Raw genomic sequence first — 26,624 nt, forward strand, 5'->3', positions numbered from 1 at the left:
ATTGTCAACATGAACATATACGTCACTGCTTGCGATTTCCTACATTGACAACTTACATTTTTTTTTTCTTTTAACAATTGACAACGTTCATTCAAATCTCCAAACAAAAAAAAAAAAGTTGTATTAAAATGGACAATAAAATACTACTCCATATTTCTAACCTAAGAAAAATGTAAAAAGTTATGAACAATTGTAAGTCAAAGGAAGGAATGATTGACTATTGTAACAATTGAATTGGATATTCAACTAAAATTTTATTTGATTTGATTTGCAAGACATCTATATGCTATATAATTTAAACTTTTAAAAAAGTTAAATTATACTTATACACGCAGACACACACATATAAGACAAAGATTGTTTAAAGGTTTTTGCAAACTCAAAATTTCCAACTCAATTAGTAGATTTTGAACATCAATTTATCATTCACGTATTATTCATTTTGAGCATATAATTTATTAAATTAAGCTTCTCATCTAGTAGAATCTCGAATCTACTTTGATATAACCAAAATCGAAAGTGAACCGCACTCAAAACTATCTTCAAAATAAATACTTTAAATGCTATTTTTAACTAATTTTTTAACAACAAAAATTATGTTTGAAAAAAAACATACACAATTGATTCAAATTCAGAAGACCTTTAGTGAAACTTACTCTAAAAAATCTCATTTAGAACTTATTTTGAACAATAAAATTAAAATTTAATTATTGACATGAACATTAAGTCCATAATATAATTCTACAAAATAAAAAATATGGGTTATAAAAAAAAACATCATAATTTCGCGCGACGCATTAGTGCTGGAATGCTGGTGAAAGAGATGGGCAGATGGCCCTCCATGATAGACTGATAGTGAAGACAGACGGGAGCTTGACGTTTGCAATGGATAATATTTTTGTTTTTATTTTTTAATGGAAAAAATTGACTCATCAAATTTTATCGGGCACGGCGGCACGGTACTGATGACTAATTCTGAGGACTTGCAGAGTAATTATTCTCAAAACTAATAATTGCAACCTTAGTCCCTGGACGAGAAAGAGATTGGTCGATTTGAAAATATCAGCGAGTATCGGGTTGATTTAGAAAATATTATTGAGTGCAGGGGCTATTAAAGAAATATCAGTGAGTACGGGGTTGATTTTGGATTTCTGAGAACATTTCCTTAACTGTCAGTACTCCCATCCCAATAAATGCATTTCATTGCGTACACGTTGCGACACAGAAGAGCATCTGCTTCTGGAAAGATTTATTTCTCAACTTTCCCTATCGCAGGAATGCAGCTCTAGACCGTTAGCCGAACTCTCGAAGGTAAATAATCTTCTCTCCAGTTTTCGCACTCCGCTATCACTTTCGTTCTGCCTCGAAGATCAAATAAATTTTCGTGAATCCGAGCATGCTGTAATCAGTGTGATCTCGATCGGTTTGTTTTGTTTTGTTTTTAGTGTTCTAGCGAGAATTTTTCGATGCTCTTGAATTTGTTACTAGCACCGCTGACCGTGCTCTGAATTTCTTGTTTGCAAATAGAGCCGCTAGAGTTGTTGCGGATTTCGGAAGCTTGACGATCACGGGGCTCGTTTTGTTTGCTGCGCTTTAGGTATTCGGCGTGTGCGTATTTTTACGAGTGAGATGATTGTGGATTCCAGTTATTCTGATCTATCTTACTTCACACGTTTGGAATTTTTTTGGTTGTAAATGAAAATGTGTAGTGATAGTCTGAATTTCTCAGAGCATTCAGGAAGATTTTTTTTTATTCCATTTCTATGCGTTTTCATTGTATTCTGGCAATTTTCTTACGTTGTAAACTTGGTTTATGTTGTGAGAAAGGCTTTCTCCTGGGTCTGTTGGCAAGTGTGTCTAGATATATTCTTTTTTGGCGTCACAAATGCAACAATTGACTTTCTAATACTCCGTAATTGTTTTAAAGCATTGCTGCTTATTGTTTTTTTTAATGGTTCATTTTCTGTAGCTTTTATGTTGTTAGACTAATCTGGTGTTGAATATTTTTTCTGGACAGGTGCTCATTCAGTAAAAGGAGAAGCATATAGATTGCAAAATGGAAGGGTCTGAAGGAAGTACCCCAAATACAACTATTCTGGGGACAACTGACAATAATGTTAAACTATTTGCAGTTATTGCTGCTATAAGTATACCCGTCTTACTTTCCCTGGCCCTCTCAGGGAAGAAGAAGTCAAGAAAGAGAGGGGTTCCTGTAGAAGTTGGTGGTGAGGCAGGTTTTGCAATGCGTAATGCTAAGTATACCGGATTGGTGGAAGTTCCCTGGGAAGGTGCCACTACTGTGGCAGCTCTATTTGAGCAGTCCTGCAAAAAGCATTCGCGGGAACGTTTCCTTGGAACAAGGAAAGTAGTAAGTAGGGACTTTGTAACAGGAAGTGATGGAAGGAAGTTTGAGAAGCTTCACTTGGGAGAGTACCATTGGGAAAGTTATGGTCAGATATTTGATCGTGCTTCCAACTTTGCATCTGGTCTTGTTAAATTGGGTCATGATGTGGACACTCGGGCTGCTATTTTCTCTGAAACTCGTGCAGAGTGGTTCATTGCCTTTCAGGTAGCCTTGTTAACTGTTAGTTATACAGTTTTATCTTTGATTTCCAAAAATTGTTTTGTAAAATGAAAAAAATGTTTATTTTTTTCTGCTTCAACTTCAGGGATGCTTCCGCCAAAGTATTACTGTTGTTACCATTTATGCTTCTCTAGGGGATGATGCACTTGTACACTCTTTAAATGAGGTGGGCATATGTTCAGTGTCAAAATTCAAAGAACTCTAATTCTTGTTGAGTTGTTTTTGCTAGTTTGTTTAATGGCCTTTACTTTTGACAGACTCAAGTGTCCACACTAATTTGTGATTCCAAACAACTGAAAAAGTTAGCTGCGATTAGTTCAAGCTTGAAAAGCATCAGGAATGTCATTTATTTTGAAGATGATGAGACTGCAAACGATTCCAACCTTTCTAAGCCTACTGGCAGCTGGACGGTGTCTTCTTTTTCTGAAGTTGAAAAGCTTGGTAAAAATGCACCTATTAATCCTACACTGCCTATCAAGACTGATATTGCTGTCATCATGTATACAAGTGGCAGTACAGGATTGCCTAAGGTTTGAACCAGCTTCACTTGTGTAAATTACACAGGGTTATTATTGTTGTTAATCTCCATCACTCACACAGAGGCTGCTAATTTTAAGCTTAATATAGACAGACATACACAACAAGGTTCGATGACACTTAGCCTTTGACCTGCCCTAATGAGTTTGCAGTGCGTGGGCCATACTTCATGTGTATGGACACTTATGAGCCTTGCAGTTGAAATCTAATATATGTCTGGTCAATGATTTATCAAGATTTGAGATCACTCTCATTACCTCTTTGGTACAAAATAATCCTCAAGAAAGTAATGCTTAAGACTGCATAATACTAATAGTGGTCTTTTGAAGCTGTAATGCAATTTGAAAAACAAGGAAGACATTGAGTGCCAATAAGCATAACATGTTGAGTCATTCATTTCCATTTTTCTATGCTGTTGATTTCTGTCAATGCTTCAATGTTAATAACTCTATTAAGTACTTGAAAATTTTCCCTCTCCTCAGTCCTCAATGTTAGTGATGCTTTGTATACTTAACTAAGCGACTTTTTTTTTATAAGACAGGGTGTTATGATAACTCATGGCAACATTGTAGCTACATCGGCTGCAGTTATGACTGTGATCCCAAACCTTGGAACCCATGATGTCTATGTGGCATACTTGCCTCTAGCTCATGTTTTTGAATTGGCTGCTGAGGTAACACCCATTAGAAAATTATCTTTTCTTGATTTCTGATTTCATGCTATAGTGAGAAACGCTGCTATGTTCTCGTTGTCCTGCAGACTGTGATGATGGCTGGTGGTGCTTCAATTGGCTATAGTTCAGCATTGACGTTAACAGACACATCCAATAAAATCAAGAAAGGAACCCAGGGAGATGCTTCTGTGCTAAAGCCTACTCTAATGACAGCTGTTCCTGCCATTCTCGATCGTGTTAAAGATGGAGTAATAAAGAAGGTGTTAACAGTACTCATATTTCTGATTCTTAATTTCTTATGTGCAGTGGAAATTTAGTCTGTGTATTGGCTTAAATGTGTATTGGCCTATCTTTTTTGCTGGATTAGGTTGATGAGAAAGGAGGTTCTGCTAAAACCCTGTTCAACATTGCTTTTAAGCGCCGACTAAAAGCTATAGAAGGAAGCTGGTTTGGTGCAAGTGGCCTAGAAGCTCTATTGTGGGATATTATCATTTTTAAAAAGATTCGAGCAGTACTAGGGGGAAAAATACGTTTCATGCTTTGTGGTGGAGCTCCTTTGTCTGGAGAAACACAAAGGTTCATCAACATCTGCGTGGGGTAACTTCTCTTTTTATCTTGTGCTGATGCATTATATCTTATTTTAAAAATAATGTCTGATTATTTTCTGTGCATGAGTGACACGACTGGCAGAGTTACTATTATGCTTTTCATCAGCTTTCCATACCTCATGTTTTATGGTTAGAGTTGATGGTAGTGATTGGCTTGACAGAGCTCCAATTGGACAAGGTTATGGTTTGACAGAAACCTTTGCTGGAGCTGCTTTTTCTGAGGCGGATGATGTTTCTATCGGGCGTGTTGGCCCACCACTTCCTTGTGCCTATGTCAAGGTATGGTGACTTCTCTGTGACAAGGAAACGATTAGATTCAGAATGGAATGTTTAGACTACATCTAAGCCTGCATGCTGCATAACCGAACACATGCTATCTTTAAAAAATTGCAGTTGATCTGCTGCCTTCTTGTGTTAATGTATATACAGGTAGATTCAATTTGTCATGTGATGTCTGCAAATATAGTAAATCAAATCCAAAATTTTCACCCCTCCTATATTAGATACAACCGAGTTGCTACCTACCTCCTGTTATAGCCATCCAAACCATTACAAAATACTAAATCTGACTATCTTTAATTTACATCATTTTATTCTGCCTCACAACATGTGTTGAACTTCTAGTGATTTAATGATTCAATGCCATTGAAATTATAGAAAGGCAAAGAAAAATTCTCAAGAATATAAATTTACTCTGCTTCACTATCTAGCTGGTCCACAGATGATGGATTTGTAGTGATTTCCATCAGGCAAGAGATTTGTTTTATTCGTTATACAAAGTAACTTTCTACATAGGCTGAGGCAGACAGGCTGAAAAAGTGAGGGCAAAGTAACTTTCATTGCTATTCCTTCCTTTTACCCCCTTTTAGGGGTGTAAATACTAAACTCTAGAGAATTGGCCATTTTTGTTTCACATTGCTTTTGTATGAAGTTTCTTGAGTCCAAAATTGCAGCTTATTTCTTGGGAAGAAGGTGGTTACACAATAAATGACAAGCCAATGCCCCGAGGAGAAGTTGCTGTTGGTGGATGCAGTGTTACCTCTGGCTACTTCAATAATGAAGTGAAAACTAATGAGGTGTATAAAGTAAGTACACAATATCTGCTTTAGTGAGCACAAATGAAAAACCATAATTTCACGAGTGGTTTTATGGCCAACTCCTTTACAGGTTGATGAAAGGGGTATGCGATGGTTTTACACTGGTGATATTGGAATGTTTCATCCTGATGGATGCCTTGAAATTATTGATAGAAAGAAGGATATTGTAAAACTTCAACATGGGGAGTACATCTCTCTTGGAAAGGTATCGATGGATGTTTCTTTCCCAGTCCCCCCTCCCCTCCCCTTTTGGTGTCTTATTTGTAAGCTATCCCTTATTACCTGATATTATGCTATACAAGAAACCCCACTGGAATGCTTCAATGCCATGTTGACGAATCATCAATATGAAACATATATACGATAACCTGTTGTGTTCTGTTTTACAATATTTCTTGGTCATTGGGGAAGAGCTTTATTCAGTTTTCATGTGTGGGTTTTCCCCTCTTTTACTGATTCCTTACATTCTTCTTCTTCTTCTTCTTCTTCTTCTTCTTCTTCTTTTTTTTTTTTTTTTTTTTTCATGTTTTCTCAGGTTCACACTCTTCCTTTTTATTTCTACTTTTATATTCCTCGGTAGATGGGGCACTAATGAAATATTTGGTGCTTAATCACAGGTTGAGGCAGCACTTATGTCAAGCAATTATGTGGATAACATAATGGTCTATGCTGATCCCTTTCACAATTATTGTGTAGCTCTAGTTGTTCCTTCACACCAGATCCTTGAGAAATGGGCACAGGAAAACAGTATAGAGTACAAAAATATCTCTGAGTTGTGTGACAAAGCAGAAGCCATCAAAGAGGTTCAGCAAGCGCTATCTCAGGTTTGTGTCCTCTCTTTAGATACATGTAAATGATCCTAACTACATTAAATGCCTATTTTTTAGGATTCTGAAGTAGTGGGTGAATTTCTTTTTAATTGTCCCAGTATAGTTGAAATGCCAAAACCTCACACCACTAGCTATAAGATATTATTTGCTGCCCAAAGCCCTCTGTTTTATTTTCTGGTTAGGATGACTTTCACCTACAATTCCATCACTTGGCCACAAAATGCCATGTGCTTTTTTTCTGGTTAGGATGACTTTCACCAACAGTTCCATCACTCGACCACAAAACCATGGAAAACAAGAAAGAGATATGCTAATAATTGCCACTATGCACACATTAAAACCACCAGCCATGGAAACTGAAGTTCGAAGTGAGTTTTTCCTAGATTTGTCAAACTTGTGTTTTAATGTACAGGTAGCCAAAGCTGCAAGATTAGACAAGTTTGAGACTCCTGCGAAGATTAAGCTAATACCAGAGCCATGGACTCCAGAATCTGGATTAGTTACAGCAGCTCTTAAATTAAAGAGGGAGCCGATCAAGGCCCGCTTTAAGGAGGAGCTTGATAAATTGTATAAATGAGTCGACTTTCTTTAATCTGATTCGCTTTAAGCTCATCAGTATGGCTCCATGTTCTTCCAGCGGAATCAGCAGCATTATCAATGTATGTCTCAGACTCCTGACACAGTTTCTTTGTATTCGCCATGAAATGCTGAGCGTGTAATAATTTTCTGCTGCGAGTACTTCCATTCCTATGTGGAATTTTTTTTTTCTTGCGTTGTACATATTCATTTTCTGTCGGTACACCTTTACATTTGGATTATGGAGAATGCTCATTTCATATGCCCTTTACCTGTGGGCTGTGGCACACAGTTATTATCTTTTTTCTGAGCGCCATATATATTTTCTGTGTTTCTCCATCTTGATTATGGCGCAATATATAATGTAACTGAAGTAATATTATTTCGTGGCTCAAGGAATATTGAAAAATCAACTTGAACAAATAAGGAGTAGGTTGTAAAATGTATAAGCAAAATTTGTTAACGATGGAATAAATTGAATAACATTACTTCTAAATTACAGCTTCGTAAAAATCTGCCCAAAAGCAAAAATAAAAATAAAAATAATAAAAACATAGAAGGGAGCGATGAGCGAAGTCAAAATTGACTGTCAAAACGAACACAAGAGTAGAGATAAGGTTTAGGCCGGGTTGGTTTTATCTTCTTCTCCGTCTCTGTGGCTTGCTTGCTTCCGTAGCTCTTCAGCCATGCCTGAAGCTTCTACCATCTTCCAATCCACTCTCCTCCCTCCTTTCTCTCACTCTCGCAGAGCCCTTTCCAGTCCGATCTGTCACACATTCTTCAGAAGGAACCCAACCACCATACGGTGTTCCTCAGTTTCCACCGAGGCCACAAAAATCCAGACAGTCCCTTGGGGTTGTGATACCGACTCCCTCGAGAACGCGTCGGCTTTGCAGAAATGGCTGTCGGACTCGGGTATGCCTCCTCAGAAAATGGCCATACAGAGAGTGGATATAGGAGAGAGAGGTCTCGTTGCTCTCAAGAATATCAGGAAGGGAGAGAAGCTGCTCTTCGTGCCTCCCTCGCTCGTCATCACCGCCGATTCGGTAATCTTATCACTCAATTCTTCCTAATATTTTATTATTATTATTATTATGTTAATGTTAATTCTGGTTCAATGTATTGCTCGAGACTGGATTATTATACACAGTTGTTTTCTAGATGCTAGCTGAGAATTTGGTGATTATTGAGTCGGTTTTCATTTTCCATTGTTTGATATTAGGAATGGAGCGTACCAGATGCTGGTCAAGTGTTAAAACGTTATGATGTACCTGATTGGCCGTTGATAGCAACGTATTTAATCAGCGAGGCAAGTCTGATCAAGTCTTCAAGATGGAGTAACTATATCTCTGCCTTGCCTAGACAGCCTTACTCGCTTTTATATTGGTAAGCTCTTGTCTATTGATTCCTGGTCCCGACAAAAATAATTCATTTAGACATCAGAGGTTCTTCCTTCTTCTGCTACATAAAAATCATAATGGGTCGATTCTCAGTTGGTTCTCTCTACAGCTGCTGTATATCATTTCAGGACTCGATCAGAGCTCGACAGGTATCTGGAAGCATCACAAATACGGGAGAGAGCAATTGAAAGAGTGAATGATGTTATTGGAACGTATGTCGTCTTTCCTTCAATCCTTAACAAACTAGAATATGGATTTGATACTACTTTAAGAGAACTCAATGTTTTCAGTGTATATTCAATGCTTTGGTTACTAGTTACTACTGAGCTGTTCTCTTATTTGTTCTGCAGGTACAATGACTTGAGGCTCAAAATATTTTCCAAGCATCCTGAGTTATTTCCCGAAGAGGTACTTGTAGGAGTTAGTTATGCTTATATTGAATTATATATTTATATCTATACATGCAACATCTTATTTTTCTGTAACTTGTGGGACTGATGGTGATTTTGGAGATTGGTAGTTGTTAATGAGATGGATGGCAGTTTGAGGCATTTTGGACAAATTTTCTTAACCTGACAAGAAATGTTTTGTTGTATTGATGTGCTGGCAATGCCAATTATTGGGCATCAGTCTGTTTTGATGTAGTCACCGGTCAAGCTACCAAAGCAACACACTGTATATAAGTTGAGAACTACTAAATGTTCAACAAATGAATGTATTGTTTGTAGCTAGTCTGTTGTGTCTGCGAGCGAGAAGAGAGAGTTAAATAAGAGGTCCACTTAAATCACAATTTCAAGGATTTTCATTGGGCCTCTAACCTAATAAAAGTTCATTATCCTGCTTTTCTCATAGTGTTGAAAGAAAATAATTTCTGCCATAGTAGAGTATGCATGCCAATTAAATGTCACTCAATACAACAGTATTAATGGTACACTGATGCATGTTTCTTTTCTTTTGCACAATATAATTGCTTATAAACAAGTCTTCTGAAGTCTGAACTATTTTATTTTAGTAAGACTGCTAAGAGGGAAATGAGTTCTTATTTGCAAGCTTATATGGCAACGGGAAATTCTTTATTATGAGAATATGAGATTTATTTTGGTGATGCTTTAAGTTGTCACAATAAGGCAAACCCATGTTCCATGTTATTGCAGATATTCAATATAGAGACCTTTAAATGGTCATTTGGCATCCTCTTCTCACGTTTGGTGAGTATTTGATTTTAAACTCTCTGATTGGTTAATTCCTAAAGCTGACAGCTATGCCTAAAGACAAGAGTGATGATTGCAGGTCCGTTTACCCTCAATGGATGGAAGGGTTGCCTTGGTTCCTTGGGCAGACATGCTGAACCATAGCTGTGAGGTATGTCAAGACACTGTTGCAATAAATATTTGTAACAGTGATATACTACAAAATCCTAATTCTAATATCTTTGAGCTACATTTAATTTGTTAAGGTGGAAACATTTCTGGATTATGATAAATCGTCACAAGGCATTGTGTTCACAACAGATAGGACATATCAGCCAGGTGAACAGGTATGCAGTTCTGTCTTTCTTGTCACACTGACTCGTTGAATTATTCATCATTCTGTAAACTACTAGCTTCCAAAGTCATATAGCCTTCATCTCATTAGTCTTCAATTTCCACTCCCATTAGATCAAGGTTGATTATATACACATGAACTTCAAAATCAAACAATTGGTAAAAATTCTCCTGGAAGCTTTCTTTTATTTGTTTGATACACTGATGATTACTAGTCAATCACAATTATTACAATTTATGAATGGCCAAAAATTACAATTACTAAAGCCACAAGTACAATTACAATATCTAATGACAATATCCAAAATAAACATGAACAGAAAGGGACAAAGTTCAACTCCCCCCAGTATTTCTTGTGGGAGTTGAACACTTGAACCCATCTCAAAGTGGAGAAGGCATGGTGTTGCCACCATTTACTACTGGACCAAAGGCCTCATTGTCTCTCCTGGAAAATTATACATGCAAAACTTTTCATTCTCATTTACTAGCCTAGATGTGGTGTAGCTAAAAACTTTAGTTTCTGATATTCATCAGACCATTTGGGTTACTACTACTATACATGTTACCAAATTGCATTGCAGGTTTTTATATCATATGGAAAGAAGTCTAATGGAGAGCTGTTGCTTTCATATGGATTTGTCCCCAGAGAAGGCACAAATCCCAGTGATTCAGTTGAGGTGTCAGTGTCAATTAAGAAGTCTGACAAATGTTACAAGGAGAAGATGGAAGCTTTGAAAAAGCATGGGTTATCTACGTGAGTATCTGATTGATAGTCATCAACATTATATTTGTGTGGAATTATGTGTATCAGTGCAACCTTGTGATTATAGCTTTTGATATCACCGAGTTTGGATGCTCTCCTTGATTTTGGTGTGTATTCTTTTTAAATAAAAACACAAGTTGCAATTTTATGTTACATCTAACAGGTCAGAACGGTTTCCTGTACAAATTACTGGGTGGCCATTGGAGTTGATGGCATATGCTTATTTAGCAGTCAGCCCCCCAAGTATGAATAGACAATTTGAAGAGGTATGTGACAGATATAATCATGTAAATTCAAAATATATTGTTGGAAATATGATATTACACTGATATGAGAGCTATTCCAGATGGCGGCTGCTGCATCAAATAGGACATCATCCAAGAAAGATATTAGGTATCCTGAAATAGAGGAAGATGCATTGCAGTATATTCTTGATAGTTGTGAGTCTGGCATATCGAAGTACTCCAAATTCCTTCAGGTAGTAAAACACTTCTTTCCCCAACAAAATGTAAATAGTTAATTAACTTTGTCGGAAAAGTCACAAAATCTATTTTAAAGGTGCACAACTGTATATTTATGTATATTGCATTTACTAAGCTTTCCGTTCTACCTGTGTTTTTCTATAAAAGGCGAGTGGCGAAATGGATCTCGATGTAACAAATCCAAAGCAACTTAACAGAAGGGTGTTTCTGAAACAGCTAGCCGTGGATTTGTGCACAAGCGAAAGGAGAATACTATTCCGGGCACAATATGTAAGAGCATATACATATTCTGTGTTAGCTTATCAAACTAATGCTTAATCTCAATAGCTGTTTATCAGGGTTGAATCTTAATAATACTGTCTTGGTTGCTTTTCTGCAGATATTGAGGAGGAGATTGAGGGATATAAGGAGTGGTGAACTAAGGGCGCTTAAAATTTTTGATGGTCTGAGAAACCTTTTCAAATGAGAATCTGAGGGGAGGGAAATGGATGGGAATGAAGTACTTATGCCAATATTTATTTTCGTGTACTCTGATTTTTGAGAATATAAAAATGATGCATCTTTTACTTTCTTTTCTGTTGTCTACACATTCCAAATTTTACAAAACTAAACACCCTAATTATATGTATGATCAATGAATTAATAGCTTTCGAGTGTAAAATGAATGTGTGCTTACCTCATCAGCTTAACCTTCAAGACAGAGGTGGTGGAAGTGTAATCTCTTAATAATAATTCGATAAAATGACAACTAACTTAAAGCATTTTTTAAGGTCATAATCTTTCCGCAATTTATATTGTGGATCAGGGTGCACAATGCATTGCACCCCGTACCAAAATGTTAGGAGATGAGTTTTGTGTATTTTAGGCAATCATTTTGTGTATTCTAGGCAACCGTTCTGTGTATTCATGTTAGTAACAGAGGTTGTGATGTGTTTGTGCATTCGAATGTTAGAAGGATGAGTTCTGTGTATTTTGTTTCAATATTCTGTGTATTCTAAGCAAACGTTTTGTGTATTCTATATAAGAATTCTGTGTATTACAGATAATAAATTTCTTGGAGTCATTCACGTTTGCGTCCATTAACATCGAAACGACGTCGTTTCAGACCAGGGTTTACAATGCACCATCGACCCTGGTCCTCGATATAACGATTGTAATCTTTCATGTAGATTTTCAGTATATTATTTATTACTAAAATCTTTTATTCTCTATGGTTGAAGTGTTTCTATAGTTTTTTGTGGGCTTACTCACTTCACACCAACTATTTTTAATTAATTATTAAATTATAAATTAATTGTAATTATAATTTATAAATTAATTACACATGTCAAATGAAAAAATAATAATTTAATTATAATGTGTACAATTTTTCATATACACACACACGCTTTGGCAATGGGAAAAAAAAAACTAAAAAAAGATAAAATGGTCGTCGTCCCATACGCCATACCATTCTGAGGCATTCAGTAAATTGGTTGTAAAAATGCTATATGTGTCAAAATTATGTAAATGCCCATTAATATTACAGAGTAATATTTTTCTTTGCCTACCAAAAATTTTAAAAATATTACGGAGTAATAATTAAGATCAAATTTGATACGTATAATGAGTCAATAAGACCACAAGAAACGTGGATGCTCAGTGATCAATGCAAAACGCCCATTTGGTTAGTACTGCGATCGTGGCTAGTGTGCAGTGTTTGATCTGCACTCGTTAAGCTTCTTTCCTCTTTCATCAACCCGCCTGCAAGAGAGCAAGGCGGTTATGGCGGGGGAGCGAGTGTTGGAGTACCGGGCGAGGGACGACGACGCTTGGTACAGCGTGCACGTGGCGGTGAAAGGCGGCACCCTGACGATCCAGTTCCAGGGCCTGCAAGAGACCGACGAGCTCGTGGCTTCAAATTTCGAGTCCGAGGAGGATATCGACGGCGTCGTGCGGAGGTTCCGGCAGGTTTCGCCGCAGCTCCAGGACAACGAGTGCGGCAGAGTCACGGAAGGCTCCGTCGTTTGCGCGGCATGCCACGACTCCTACAGGGATGACATGCGCTACTACGATGCCCTCGTTGAAGCAGTGAGTCACTCATTCCGTAACTCCTTCTGTCTTTTGACTCTTTTCGGTGCTAAATCTGTTTCTCTTCCGCAAAATCATATTTCTGCTTATTTCAGTATTTTTTTAATCCACCTGCTAGATTGCTAGAGTCATCCTCATACTGATTCATTTTAACAGTACTCCGTATTATATTGTGTTTATTTTGAAAAAAATTATTTTCCGAAGTTGGAGACTAGAGAGTCCAATGGCGTGATAGAGCCTGTAAATCTGCAAATATTTTATGTGAATGTGAGGTAGGATTTGAATAGAATATTGAAGTGTTCTGTTTTTTCTGACCCCAACTCACCAAGGCCGATACAGTAATTTTAGGAGAAGGAAGCATAGGTTTAACTTGAAATGATCTTTTTACTGTCTGTAACCTCAAATGCTGTGTTCTTTTTAACTTGAAAAGTGGATAAAATATTTGTAAGGAATACTAACATCGCAGTTGGTGGTATTAGTTTTCCTGTGTTTGTTTTCAGAACCCAACCCTTTCTTTTGCCTGCCATATGAGCCTGCAGTTAAGGGATCAAACTAATTGTTAAATTCTAAGTGCACGTAAATATACATTTCATGATATACATGTACTTTATTTCTTACCAAATGTAGATGAATCTTTTATTAAGCAAAAATAAACTTGCTAGTGTAATCCTGAATTGTGTTCTAAATCATTACTATCAGTTTGCTCTAGTTCAGGGTCCCTAAGTTATAGCGTAATTGTGGGATTTGTCCTTACTTATTGGTTGTGCTCATTTCTCGTCCTTAAGCTATAACTTACGTTGCAAATTTCGCTTCTAATGTTTTGTTAGAAACTTCAGATATAGCTTAGGGACGAGAAGTAAGCACAACCAACAAGTAGGGAGTAGTGACGAATCCTACAATTACCTTATAACTTAAGGACGGAATGTACAATTTTCCCATATTTTAATGTTTAGAATGATGATGCACATATTCAAGTTGATCTAAGACAGAAAATGTTGATCTGATTTAGACCTTAGAATTTCAAAACTAGGATTCTGCTCATCCCAATATGATTTACTAGATTGTTCTCTAATTTCTCTTCCAAATTCTTTTAGTTGTGGCGACTATAATGAGAACCTCAAAAGTCCTTTAGGGGATGTTTGGTTCAAGGGATATTTTAAGTAATGTAACATTCTCGAGAATCTCACATAATCTAAGAATGTGGGGGAATGTGATTCCCATGAAAGCTACAAAAAATGAACTGAAAACAAAGTTTGGGAATCTCACATTTCCTTGAACCAAACAAAAGAGAATCTGATGTTACCATATTCACATTCCTAAGGTTATGTGAGATTACCTGAACTGTTTTCACTTCCCATTAATTGTTTGTCTTTATTTACAATTTGGTACTTCAGTCCTTTAAATTTTCTTTTATCAATAGTTTTGTCTTCAAAATATTTATTTACTTTTTCTAAAAATAAGTAGAAGAAGTTTGTTGGGATTTGCATTATCAATAGCTTCTTCTATGACTGTATAAGAATGTACTGGAAAAGAGGGAGTGGGTGCATTGCTTTCAATGAAAAAACAGTATATTGTTTCTCATGAGAATTAAAAACAGGTGGGAGGGAGAATTTATCCAACATGATTAATTGGATTCTTCTTTCCATTATGATTCTGTAGACAAATTGCTATTTCTAGATATTTAGTCAGAAAGTGTCTTTTTCTCTTTACTTTTGCAAAGTTCTAAGATGATTATTTGTTCGTTATTTGTTAGGTGCACCGCAAAAAGCATTCATTAGTCAATGGACAAGAGGAATGTTTATGCATATTTGTACTATCCTGGACTCATGGTCCTAAAAAGGGTCTTTTAACCACTGCTGGTGTTGCTAGCATATGTACTATAAAGGATGATTGCCAGGTTGATCAACAAATTGCTTCCTTCTCAAAATTGGCAAAAGATAAGCTTCAAGTTTCTGCTCGCAAATCTACTGCTATTCCTAGGAATAAAGTATCAGCACTCAAAGGATCAGTGCTTGCTAAAGGAGGGAGTCACCTGTCCATTTATCAGAAGGCAACTTTATCTCAGGCTAGCTTTTCTAGTTTCACAAGATTAATCTGGCATCATTGATGCATGCATTTATGATTTAATGTCTTTTGTGCATTCTGCAGGACATTCAGAACGGCAGGAAGTTAGATGATGGTAAAGGTGAAACCAAAAGTTTGTTTCTAACTTCCCATCCTCCATTTCAATCTCATTGAACATTGTGTGCAAACTCTTAGTAATATTGGCCCAAAGGATATGTTCATTCTCCTTTTCCTTGATCTTTTTCTTTTTTTTTTTTTTTTTTTTCATCTAAGACACAGGAACTATGAGCAACCATGATGCTAATCAGGATCAAGATAAAGATCTTGGTGGTGAAGCTTTAAATAGCCATTTCATATTAATTGGAAACTTGGAGAGAAACTTATCTCCCTCATCAATAAGGGAGTTTATATATAGGCATACATTTATTTCACCACAAGCATATATGCTTCCAAGCCCGTCAACAACCTTTGCACCCTTTGCAAGAGCTGTTATCATGCTGGACTGCAAGAAGCAGCATGAGAAGGTGTACCAATTTCTCGACAATCCTGATCACTTCGTTGTGTCTATGAGGGGAAGGTACGCCTGCACCTTTCTCTTAAAAGTGTTGCTGTACTACAGTACCACCATTAGTGTCTGTACATTGCCATTTGTTTTAAGCCACAAGCTTCTAAATATGTTGGCATGTGTGTGACCTTATAGTCTTGTAGATGGTAGTTGCACATGTGCCTAAATTTGTTTTGTTAAATGTTAATTGTGTCCTGTAAAGTTTTTGATGTTGAAATTTGGTTCTGTATATTAATCATTTGAATAAAAAGTTCGAATTGTATTTGTTTTGAAAAAATTGTACGGTATTGTTAAAGCTAATGACTACTTCTGTCTTAATTAGTGCGAATGTTGTTTTGAATTCCTTTGTAATACGAAGGATTTCAAGACCTGGACTACTTACTTTCTTCTAAATCTTTGCTGATCATGCCACAATTTAGCTGCCAAATTTCCTTGCACATTCATAGAATCATAGTCATCCCGACTGTCTGTGATTACCTTCTGTTTGTTCAACTGTTTTTGCAGGCCATGGGTTGTAACTGAAAGTGTTTCAAAGCATGGAATGCATCGGACCTCACTCGGGAGTGTAGTCCGCAAATTTCAGGTAAGCTCCAGACCACTTATTGTTTATGTGATGAAATATGATTTGTCTGCATCAACATAGTAACTGAACACCTCTCATACCGTTGTGCAAAACTTATTTGGATTTTCGCTGTTAAGTCTTTTCATGTGGCTTCTTCCTTAGGAAAAACACGGGGACATTTACCTTGATAATGAACTAATGGTGGTCCGATCAGGAACTGAAGCTTACAAATGCGCCCAACAGTTAAGGGATTTGTTTATGGAGTTGCATAACCATGAGCAGCAACTGTATAGGAGGTTCGTTGAGGAAGAAACAAGGATTTTGCAGCCTCTTGTTTCCAACGAAGTATCTACCTGATTGAATCCAGTGGTACATAATGTCTGAACAAGTTCTAATCAACTCATTTGCTTCCCGTGTGCAGCCCTTTTATCAGTGCAAAGTTAGCCTGCGAAATAGTGTCCATGTTCTGTTACAGTTTTGTGCATTCATGAATATTACCCCTTAGTTTTGCAAAACATCATACCATATGAGTTATGTAACCTGTGGAACTATTCTCTCAATATGAGATTTCATAGCAAATTAGTTGAACTTTTATATTGGATTTGATACCAAAATTAATTAAAGTTTGATGTAATTGTGAAATATTAGGATTCACTTTGAGAGTTGGTTAGATAGTCTTGTGAGGTCTTAAGTTTGACTCTCAATCTAACATTTTTTGTTTGAGCTGATTAGTCATTTGTGATTCTTTGTCGGTCATAAGGTGGCGCCCAACTCGTACTTTTGAGTAGTGGTTGCATTTCTTTCTTTCATACTTTAGCTTAAATAATAATTTTAATTTCTGAACCGTAAATACTGGATCAATAAGTTATTTAATGTAATTATAGAGTATTGGATTTATGGCCAAAAATGTATGCATGTGCCATGGTATAAATAACACTGGCTTAACCGCTTAATGAAGAAATATTGAAGGGTGAATATCCATTAATGAAATCAAAAATAATTTCTTTGGTTTTGTTTTTTTCCTTACATTTTTTTTTTTCTACTGCATCATTTGAATGGCTTAACATTTTTTTCTTAGTACTAAACTTTTTTTTTTTTTTAATTAGTAGTTGGTTAGTATATTTAAGTGAATCATATATGTTTTTTCATTTTGAAAACGTGTATTTTATAATATGAAAAAACATATAGTATGATTCACTTAAAAAATTTGTACAATTTATAAGTTCATTTTTATATATTATCAGATGTACAGTGAGGCATGATGTTAATCCACACTATAACCTTTTTTAAATATAGAAAATAGTTACATTTATATATACTCCGTATTTTTTAAAATAGTAAATAATTTTGTTTAAAAAAAACAGTAAATAATTTACGGAGTATTTGGAAGAAAAATATTTATAGATGGGCAAAGCATAGTGTAAAAACGATAAATATAGAAAGAGTATGGGGGAGTACAAATTAGCGAAACTCCATCGGCTTGGAGGAAGCTCGGAATTGAATCGGGGAAAACCGCCTTTTTCTTATCGTTTTTCCGGTAAGCAGGATGGCATGGGGAAGGTCGATCTTCGAAGGCGTAATAGCGGTGGGTTCTATAGCGCTGCTCGGCTGGGCTGGGCTATGGTTTCTGAACCGGAGGCTTTACAAGGAGTATGAAGAGAAGAGAGTGCTGGTACAGATCATCTTCAGTGTCGTCTTCGCCTTTTCTTGCAACCTCTTCCAGCTTGTCCTCTTCGAGATTATCCCCGTTCTCTCTAAAGAGTACGTGTTTCTACCACTTTACTTTCATTCAACTTCCTTAATTGTTACACTGATGTTTACATTTTCGAAATTCTCGGTGTTTTGGTGATTTAATAGAGATTTGTGCTAGAGTTGAGTTGTAGATTTGTTCTCGGTTATGAAATCCGTGAGTTCCACGGTAATGTGGAGTAATTAATTGTGGATTACAGTGGATGCAGTTGAAAATTTTATTTGCTAAATTGATGTGGATCCTGTATATTAAATAAGTAGATCTTGTTTGTTGAAGACTTTAGGTGAAAGTATAATCATAGAAGAGAGAAAGATCTGAGCAATTGTGTGTGTAGAAATTTCACTTAAAAATATGTGGATGGGGGTTGAAGAAATGCTAATAAGGAATAGTGGATGAACTCCCAGCTTAACTTCTGACCTATGAACTGATTATGCTCCTGATGGCCCATTGCAAATGTCAACTAAATAATTTTAGTTGAAGGGAGCATATAAGTTAGTTGCAGGGTAAGTTCTTAGAGCTTGGTTCTTCGGTGTATTGTTTTACTGAAAAGGGGGCCTTAGTGGAAATTCTATTGCATTTCAGCCTTTCAATGTTTAATTTGTAAGTATCTAATTCGAATATGTTTAATACTTCATTTTCAGTACAGTAATTTGGTTTTGTATAATTCCTTCTTGATTTGTAGGGCAAGATGGATCAATTGGAAGGTGGACCTGTTTTGCTTGATAATGTTACTAGTCTTCATGCTGCCTTATTATCATTGTTACTTGATGCTTTGCAACAGTGGTAAGTTCAATACTTCATGACTGCATGATGCTAAAACCTTAACACATTGAGTCCAACCTTTTATCCATGGCATGCACTATGCACATTCACTCTTAGCTAAATTCTTTATTGGATGTGTTTTTTTTCTCTAAAAGTTGACTTCGCATTTCAGGTGTGAGGAAGGAGCGGGCTGCACTTGTTTCTACCTTGTTCTTGATGGCATTCCTATATGCATTTTGGCGCATGGGCATTCACTTTCCAATGCCTTCACCTGATAAAGGTTTAGCTGTGTTTCAATGCTCGTTACATTACGAAATATCTACTTTTTTCTTTTCATTTTTCGAAAAACATTGAACGTGATCCTGGCCTTACTTGTAAAAGTATTGAGTTATTTGAAATTTGAGTCAGCCTTGTTTACACTTGCCTCTATCTTCTCACTTTCTCAATTGTGTTTGAAAGAGATTAGGAAATCTTGCTTGCTGAGCCAAATTCAAGCTTGTGCTCAACTGAATAATCATTGGCCCAATTTTGAACATCTTATCATTGGTTTGGTCTAGCTCAATTTTTTAAACTCTGTTTATGCATTTGACTTCCTTGAATTTTATGTATCTTTATTTTCCTGTCTGCTGCATCTTGATTACTGAGATTTTGTATTCCAGGATTTTTCACCATGCCTCAGCTCGTGAGTAGGATTGGAGTAATTGGTGTGACTGTCATGGCTATCCTTTCAGGCTTTGGAGCCGTAAATTTACCATACAGTTATCTATCTTTATTCATCAGGTAAAGAAGGTTGGGGGCAGGCCTCTGACTTTAATTGATGCAAGAGAAGGATGACTGAAAAGGAGACAAGTGGGGTTATTCTATGTTGTTTTGTTTGTTTAATTTTGTACTGCCTTGCTTTGTAGTGGATAATGTGGTTGACCATTGGAGAAGAAGAAGTAGTCAATATATTTTCTTGTTGCTGTATTTTTGGTTACATTAGTGGCAAGTGATATCTGGATTTTTGAAAGCTCTGCACTTGCTCTTACATGACAGAGAAATTGAAGAATCAGAGATCAAGTCAGTGGAGAGGCAGCTAATTCAGTCAATTGAGACCAGCATTGCGAAGAAAAAGAGAATCATTCTCTGCCAAAGGGAAATCCAGCGCATCCAAGGTGCTGAAGAGGTTTGCATATTTAACTTCATCTATTGTTGTTTTGCTTATTCAGTTCCAGTAATTTGTAAAATTAAGAATATTTATAGTTTAAATGAGAATGGAAAGTTGAAACAAATAAAAATTGTTTAGTCCTTCAGACTGCAAAAGTTAAGTTTTAGAAAGATGAGATGTTGCAATTTGTCAGTCAATGTATGACGAGCATAAGTATCTTTTTAAAGCATACTTAATAGATAGTTTTCAATCATCTTCCAGCTCAGGTAATGAATAATTGTTTTAAGATAGTCAAGATGTAAGTTGCATGATGCGAGAGATTTTCTTTTAGCTGATGATACTTACAAATGAGGACAGATGGGCTAAAAAAAGAGAGGAGAGAAGGGGGGTTATTTCATGTGAGTATGTGACTTTCTGATTTTAATGATTTTGAACTTCTCGCACTGGTGTTGCAGAAAACAAATGCTACTTCCTTCCTAAAACGAATTGTAGGAACAGTTGTGCGATCAGTTCAAGATGACCAAAAGGAGCAGGGTTAGTATCTGCTACATTTTGTATATATATTACTGACCAGCAAGTTTGATCATTTTGTGATGGGTTGCACTTAAAAAATTGCAACAGAAGTATGTGTTGTTTGCTCAATGATATTCATGGTCAGTTTCTCAAATCTCCAAACTTGGTCAGTGAAATTTTCTGTTCTCAAATATGAGTGTGGAGTATTGTTTCTGTGTGACTGCATACTATTTTCCATTACTGCTATAAATGTACAAGTATCATACATGAATATGAATATATTCAATCTTGTTTGACTCTTATAATTTTGCATGCTTTTTTGATGAAGATATAAAAAATATGGAAGCCGAGGTACAAGCTCTGGAAGAACTCTCGAAGCAGCTTTTCTTGGAAATATATGAGCTTCGCCAAGCTAAGGTTTACATTGATGTGTTGCCATTTCTCTTCTAAGAAATTACCTTTTACATTTCCTGATCTTTGAAGAGATTGTGGTCATAAGCTCTTATCTTTAAAAAGCTTGCTTAAATTTAATTGAAGGTTTTTTAGACCTACATGACATGCTCATTTTACTACTCTCTCACGCACACTGACCTTTCATAAATCTCCATGATTGTTGTTTTCAAGAGTCTATCAATAATATGTCGGCTGCAAGCTTGGATGCATTATTCTGTTGACCTGTTTCTGGCTCAATAGTACATGTACATGTTCTAAAACTTCTATCATGTAACTCAGCAATTTATATATTTATTTCAGGAAGCTGCTGCTTATTCTCGTACATGGAAAGGTCACCTGCAGAATCTTTTGGGTTATGCTTGTTCTGTCTATTGCGTGTATAAAATGATTAAGGTACAGTTATACTAATAAAAAATGACTGAACAATTAAAAATCTCAATTCATATAATTCTACTGTATTTATACGAACACTTCAATGGTTGAAGAAACAGTGTTTTCTTTCCCATAGTGTTTTTTAAGCTCATAAAACTTCTTGAAAACTATGAGTTGGTGAGGTCCACTGCTGTATATTATATAATGTCACTACCAGACAACGTATGGGATCTCCGTTGAAGATCTCTTGATCTCTTTACAATGTTCTTAGTGTCTAAAGCTAGGTGATTGATTACTGATTTTTTATTTTTGCAGTCTTTGCAAAGTGTTGTCTTCAAGGAGGTATATTTCTCCACAACTCCATCAATTTAGTGGCTCAGATTCATTTATAATAATCGTTTTTGCCCTTATTATCAGATCTGTGCATGATTTTTGGCCAAAACATGCTTTTCTTTTACAGGATGGTTCTGTAGATCCAGTGACACGGACAATCAGTATATTTTTGCAATTCTTTGACATAGGAATAAATGCCACAATGTTGTCACAGGTTCTTAATTGTTTCATATGTTATTGCTACTATACTTTTCTTGTGCAACTCTATTAATGCTACTAAGATATTCGGAAATTGAAAAGCTAGATATTTACTTGTGGCGATAAGAAACTCTTGTTTCATTTTGCCTACATTTACATAAATCAATGTTTTTTGTTTTGTTTTTTTATTTTTTATGTTCATGAGAAATATTATTTTGACATGAGTGTGGGCTTACCCTTTTTACAATTTTGTGCAGTATATATCCCTCTTATTTATAGGGATGCTGATTGTCATATCTGTAAGGGGATTCCTAACTAATTTGATGAAGGTAAAGTTCTGCCTTGGTGCTTCCGTTTATAGCAGAGTCTACCTCTGGTGTTGTATGGTCCAAAAGGGATAATTTATTGCTTCAATATTGGGATATTGGGCTATTAGGTTGGGTTAGGTGGTGTGCCACATTCCCCCACTTAAGAAAACATGCTCGGAGAAACAACACACAGTCACGCACAAAACACAACGAATATGACATTCCCTGTTAAGATCTGTGAAGTGATACTTTCTGATATTTGTATTGTTTTATGTATCTTGAGCCTAACTGCAATTTTGGTTATGGACAGTTCTTCTTTGCAGTTTCCAGAGTTGGAAGTGGATCATCAAGCAATGTTGTGCTTTTCCTTTCTGAAATCATGGGGATGTATTTTGTGTCCTCTATTCTGTTGATTAGAAAGAGCCTGGCAACTGAATACCGGTATGTTTACTTTTCATGAGATTGAACTTCATTCCACTCCATTTATACCACTACAAAAATATTGGCAGTTTGAAAACTTTGGTTTATTGAGTATTCTCTTATTAAACATAAATAGGTGAATCATATGATGAATTTATTTCTGTTTTGAGTCCTATATGTCCCAATTACACTTGAAAATGTTAATTAGTTAGAGCCGAAGGGGTTGTGGTACGGAAAAGATGATGAACATTTGCTTTACAATTCATAAGGTGATTTGTATTGACAGGATGATCATAACAGATGTACTAGGTGGAGATATTCAATTCGACTTCTACCACAGATGGTTTGATGCAATTTTTGTAGCCAGTGCTTTCCTTTCTCTGCTTTTGCTCTCTGCACACTACACATCCCGTCAAGCAGACAAGCACCCAATTGATTAGATTAGAACATGAACATTGCTGCTGCACCTACTTTATAATACTACTTTGTATAAAGTTCCCCATGATACGAATGATTAATATCCTTACAGGCCCCCCCACCATAGGCTGGCTGAGTGAGGCCATATTTTCATCCCAGGCCATGCGGTTTCTGCCAAACATATATGGATAAGCTTGCTTGCTTGCTTACTTGCTTTTGTATGTTTGAGTAAATGCCATACCTGCCTGTTATAACCCAAAATTCATTGTAACTTGCACCCATTTTTCTGATTGTATTTATTCCTTTAAATGCGCTTCCTTGTTTATTAAACAAATGCTGCAGGTTCTCTTCTTGTAACTTGTGCTGTCATGCACTGGCAATACCTTCTTTTTTCATAAAACCTGGTCCGATGCTTTCTTTCGATGAAACTCAGTTTACTTTGTAGTGAACTCTATTCGTATTGCATTAAACTGTTCACAATCAAGTTCACTTTTGTTCATTTCCACTTTTTTTGACCTATTAACCTATTATCTTTAAAACTGCAGACTCTACCTTAACTAAATATAAATTAATTATTGAAAAAGAAAAAGAGGGAGAATTGATCCGTTTGGATGCAATGTGAATGCCAACACATAATTTGGAGCATGGATTTAAAAGTAATGCATAAAAACAAGTAGCCGTGACAACAATGAAGTCAGACGAGGAATAATATTAATATATTAATTAAACAAATAGAACACCACCCCTCGTTCCTCTCACAAAAACCCATATGTCAAATTACATTCCAAAACACAAACCAGAACAAACTCCGTTATGACTTGTCGCAAAGCTCCATCCAGACTAGTGGAACACACATGCAATGCAGGACATGCTTTCAGCCAATGGCTCTTCTCTTTTACAGTGAAAAAGATACCGGAAAAGCTCATGATTCGGCAGAAGCTGACTGCACACAGCAGAACCATCTCTTCTGCAAATAATTAGAACAGCCAGATCAACAACTAAATAAATGGAAATGACCCCCATATGCAAATTAGGAAAGCAAATTCAAGATGCAATAACCACGCTCTCACAATCTTATTCACTGCACACGTTTCCTGACATCTATAGCTTTGGTGGGAATGAACAAGCATGTGGTAAGTGAAACAGTTCCAATTGAACTGTAGAAATCAATCCCTTCCCCAGAGTTTAGTTCTAGAACATAAGGCTTTAATGATTAGTGAGAAACTACTATAGCAGACCTGCCCTCTCATATGTTGATGAACTTATAGCAATAAGTTTTTTGAGCTTGAACGAATAAAAGAAAGACATATCTAGAAAAGTAAGTGAGCAACAACTCACTGATTGAGGCTTTCCAAGCACAGCTCTATGTTTAAACTCAGAATCACTCTTTGGTGGTGACTCCGGCTTGTCACCAGTCCTTTTTTCGTTTCTAGCTTTGTTGAAAATCACTGTGAATCCCTCAGCAGAAGCTGGATCATTGACATCCCACTCGCCGAACTTTGGCAATGGGAGTCCTTTTTCCTACATAAGTTGGAATGTTAGTATTCTGTTTATATCTTAAAACTGAAAATTCATTATTTGAGTAAATACATTAGATACAAGTTGAAATCCATATTCATACTCAGTATATGTGATCTTAAACTGAAAATTCCAGTGGTTAGTGGTGACAATCAAGTGTGAATACAGCACCACACAAAGTTCAAAAAGACTTAGAACCTCCTTTTGCCAATTGAAAGATTGCATTTCCAAAGAACAAACAACTTGTAATCAAACCATATCTTTTATAGAACTGAAACAGTAAACTGACTGAAAGCTTATGCAATGAAATCCCTGAATCAGATTGGCTTAATCAGTTAATGTTAACATTTACAGAATCATGCCTCTTTTCTCCCAACAAGTACATTTTCAGGATAACAGAATAATGTAATTCCAAAACATCCGAGAATTTTCACTCCAGGATAATCATTACTTCTATTGAGCAAAAACCTTCGCTATCACTACATTTCAGCAAAACTCTAACAGGAGAGAAAATTTTTGCTATTCGATTTCGAAAAGAAAATTTACTAAGAGTTCCAATAGCAAAAACATTTAACATTATTGTAAAACCTTTTGCTTTGCAGGAGAATCAAGTTGACAAAACACAATCAAAAAAAAAAAACGACAAACTGAAGAAACTATGGCGCTCTATATAACAAGTAAAATATCATTGAGATGAACATGTATCGATGTCTGCGTGCATATCTACATATCGCATATTACATACATATATACACACATAATATAGAGATAACGAGCGCGCTCGCGCGAGGGAGAGAGAGAGAGAGAGAGAGAGAGAGAAAGATACCGCCATGACGACTGTGGAGAGAGGAATACAGTAGAGGAGAAAGGTATTGCCGATACGAATTTCACCGTTTCTCTGCAAATGAAAGACGGCAATTGTTGGGAGGAAGAGGAGGGAGATTTAGAGAAGACTTGGCGTGAGAGGGAGAGAGAAGAGAGAGAGAGAGTACAGCTGGCTTCTATGTGGATCTTTGGTCCCAGTTACTCTGGGCCCCACTGTGCAGCTGCATCTTCTTTCTGTTTCTCTCTCTCTGCATAGTGAATAGTGAAAACAGTACCATTATGCAAAATTCCTTACCACGGCGTCGTACAGGGCTCGTGTTTTGTCCATTTGAACCGCCTTTCATGTTCATCGTACTTGAATGAATGCGGTGCACAATGAACTGTATTTGTGTTTTTTTTTCTCCGTGTATTATTATTCTGTCTGTTATATAGTTGGTATGAACAGTTCAATTGTTCACAGAAATAAAGTTTAAAAAGTATACTAATGGTCGTGGTTGATAGAGGAAGACCAATAGCAATCCAATTGTTATGAGGAAACTGTAAATACACATTTATCTTTAAGGAACAAGATTTGAAACTTAACTCATAATATGAAAGAGTAATAACATTACACATTATTTTTTAATTCAAACAAATTTCATCTAATGTGATATGTTTCATCTATTAAATCATACATAGTACATGATAAGTCAAATCTCAAATAATATGGTATGTTACTATGTTTAGTTAATTATCTATAATTTATTTTGATGAGACAATGTAAGCATGATATGTATCTTTTGATTGAGACTCTTTATTAAAAAGTCAAGTTAATATTTCGTAAAGATCTTAAGAGCAAGATTATTGGTTTGAGTTTTTGTCTACAAAAATATATCCGACAGGAATAAAAAAAATGAAATTAGAGGATGAAAAACATATAAAACTGATCACTTTCTCCACTTACGTGTCTCTGTTTGATTGCGAAAAAAATTATTTGACAAGAAACTAATTTGCCAAATGAGTTTATTCTAATTTTTTCCAATTTTCAGAAGTTTTTTTTGTCAAATTTTTAATTTGTTACTATTTCAGTCTTTGACCCCACAACTTATTCCCTTCTTTAAAAGTCATACCAAAAACTAGCCGAAGAACTTGCACTGTCTCTCCCATTTCTCATCCATCTCACCAAAAGGCTGGAAAAAAAAACTCAAAAATTAAAATAAAAAAAATAAAAAAATGCCAATAGGAATGTCTTAAAGCGGGATAGCTAAAAAAAG

General features: G+C 36.1%; 5 protein-coding genes across 14 annotated transcripts; 4 read left to right on the forward strand and 1 right to left on the reverse strand.

The window, feature by feature from the left end:
* The first annotated feature begins 1,212 nt into the window (after positions 1 to 1,212).
* Positions 1,213 to 7,208, forward strand: LOC116011167 (long chain acyl-CoA synthetase 8). 3 transcript variants are annotated; one of them, XM_031250692.1, is made up of 13 exons: positions 1,213 to 1,311; positions 1,528 to 1,597; positions 2,018 to 2,569; positions 2,670 to 2,750; positions 2,842 to 3,114; positions 3,663 to 3,794; positions 3,881 to 4,054; positions 4,162 to 4,391; positions 4,564 to 4,681; positions 5,356 to 5,487; positions 5,570 to 5,704; positions 6,117 to 6,323; positions 6,742 to 7,208. In XM_031250692.1, the coding sequence occupies exons 3-13, from the start codon at positions 2,057 to 2,059 to the stop codon at positions 6,904 to 6,906; spliced, it is 2,160 nt and encodes a 719-aa protein (XP_031106552.1). In that variant the 5' UTR covers positions 1,213 to 1,311; positions 1,528 to 1,597; positions 2,018 to 2,056; the 3' UTR covers positions 6,907 to 7,208. The 3 variants fall into 3 exon arrangements, with proteins under 3 accessions (XP_031106552.1, XP_031106551.1, XP_031106550.1); XM_031250691.1 differs by having other exon boundaries at positions 1,528 to 1,624; positions 6,742 to 6,906; XM_031250690.1 differs by having other exon boundaries at positions 1,528 to 1,608; positions 6,742 to 6,906.
* A 289-nt stretch (positions 7,209 to 7,497) lies between these two features.
* LOC116011168 (ribulose-1,5 bisphosphate carboxylase/oxygenase large subunit N-methyltransferase, chloroplastic) lies at positions 7,498 to 11,739 on the forward strand. Its single transcript, XM_031250693.1, has 12 exons — positions 7,498 to 7,951; positions 8,128 to 8,291; positions 8,434 to 8,517; positions 8,656 to 8,713; positions 9,460 to 9,513; positions 9,596 to 9,667; positions 9,762 to 9,842; positions 10,431 to 10,603; positions 10,776 to 10,878; positions 10,959 to 11,090; positions 11,242 to 11,364; positions 11,474 to 11,739. Exons 1-12 carry the CDS (start codon positions 7,592 to 7,594, stop codon positions 11,558 to 11,560), a joined length of 1,491 nt encoding a protein of 496 aa, XP_031106553.1. The 5' UTR covers positions 7,498 to 7,591; the 3' UTR covers positions 11,561 to 11,739.
* A 1,004-nt stretch (positions 11,740 to 12,743) lies between these two features.
* LOC116011041 lies at positions 12,744 to 17,025 on the forward strand. 8 transcript variants are annotated; one of them, XM_031250539.1, is made up of 6 exons: positions 12,744 to 13,164; positions 14,918 to 15,229; positions 15,313 to 15,361; positions 15,502 to 15,805; positions 16,298 to 16,376; positions 16,518 to 17,025. In XM_031250539.1, exons 1-6 carry the CDS (start codon positions 12,859 to 12,861, stop codon positions 16,710 to 16,712), a joined length of 1,245 nt encoding a protein of 414 aa, XP_031106399.1. In that variant the 5' UTR covers positions 12,744 to 12,858; the 3' UTR covers positions 16,713 to 17,025. The 8 variants fall into 8 exon arrangements, with proteins under 8 accessions (XP_031106399.1, XP_031106400.1, XP_031106402.1 ...); XM_031250540.1 differs by having other exon boundaries at positions 15,313 to 15,349; XM_031250542.1 differs by having other exon boundaries at positions 15,313 to 15,349; positions 15,508 to 15,805.
* A 774-nt stretch (positions 17,026 to 17,799) lies between these two features.
* LOC116011151 (GPCR-type G protein 1) lies at positions 17,800 to 23,428 on the forward strand. Its single transcript, XM_031250674.1, has 13 exons — positions 17,800 to 18,116; positions 18,788 to 18,888; positions 19,040 to 19,147; positions 19,527 to 19,647; positions 19,903 to 20,032; positions 20,470 to 20,548; positions 20,856 to 20,944; positions 21,281 to 21,373; positions 21,668 to 21,694; positions 21,813 to 21,899; positions 22,141 to 22,212; positions 22,502 to 22,632; positions 22,898 to 23,428. Exons 1-13 carry the CDS (start codon positions 17,902 to 17,904, stop codon positions 23,049 to 23,051), a joined length of 1,407 nt encoding a protein of 468 aa, XP_031106534.1. The 5' UTR covers positions 17,800 to 17,901; the 3' UTR covers positions 23,052 to 23,428.
* Positions 23,429 to 23,651: 223 nt separating this feature from the next.
* Positions 23,652 to 25,529, reverse strand: LOC116010622 (protein NOI4-like). Its single transcript, XM_031250103.1, has 3 exons — positions 25,373 to 25,529; positions 24,367 to 24,549; positions 23,652 to 23,995 (listed from the first exon to the last, which is right to left on the reverse strand). The coding sequence occupies exons 1-3, from the start codon at positions 25,376 to 25,378 to the stop codon at positions 23,951 to 23,953; spliced, it is 234 nt and encodes a 77-aa protein (XP_031105963.1). The 5' UTR covers positions 25,379 to 25,529; the 3' UTR covers positions 23,652 to 23,950.
* Positions 25,530 to 26,624: the final 1,095 nt, after the last annotated feature.

This window comes from Ipomoea triloba, chromosome 2 (genome assembly GCF_003576645.1).
Source record: "Ipomoea triloba cultivar NCNSP0323 chromosome 2, ASM357664v1".
NCBI classification, from domain to species: domain Eukaryota; kingdom Viridiplantae; phylum Streptophyta; class Magnoliopsida; order Solanales; family Convolvulaceae; genus Ipomoea; species Ipomoea triloba.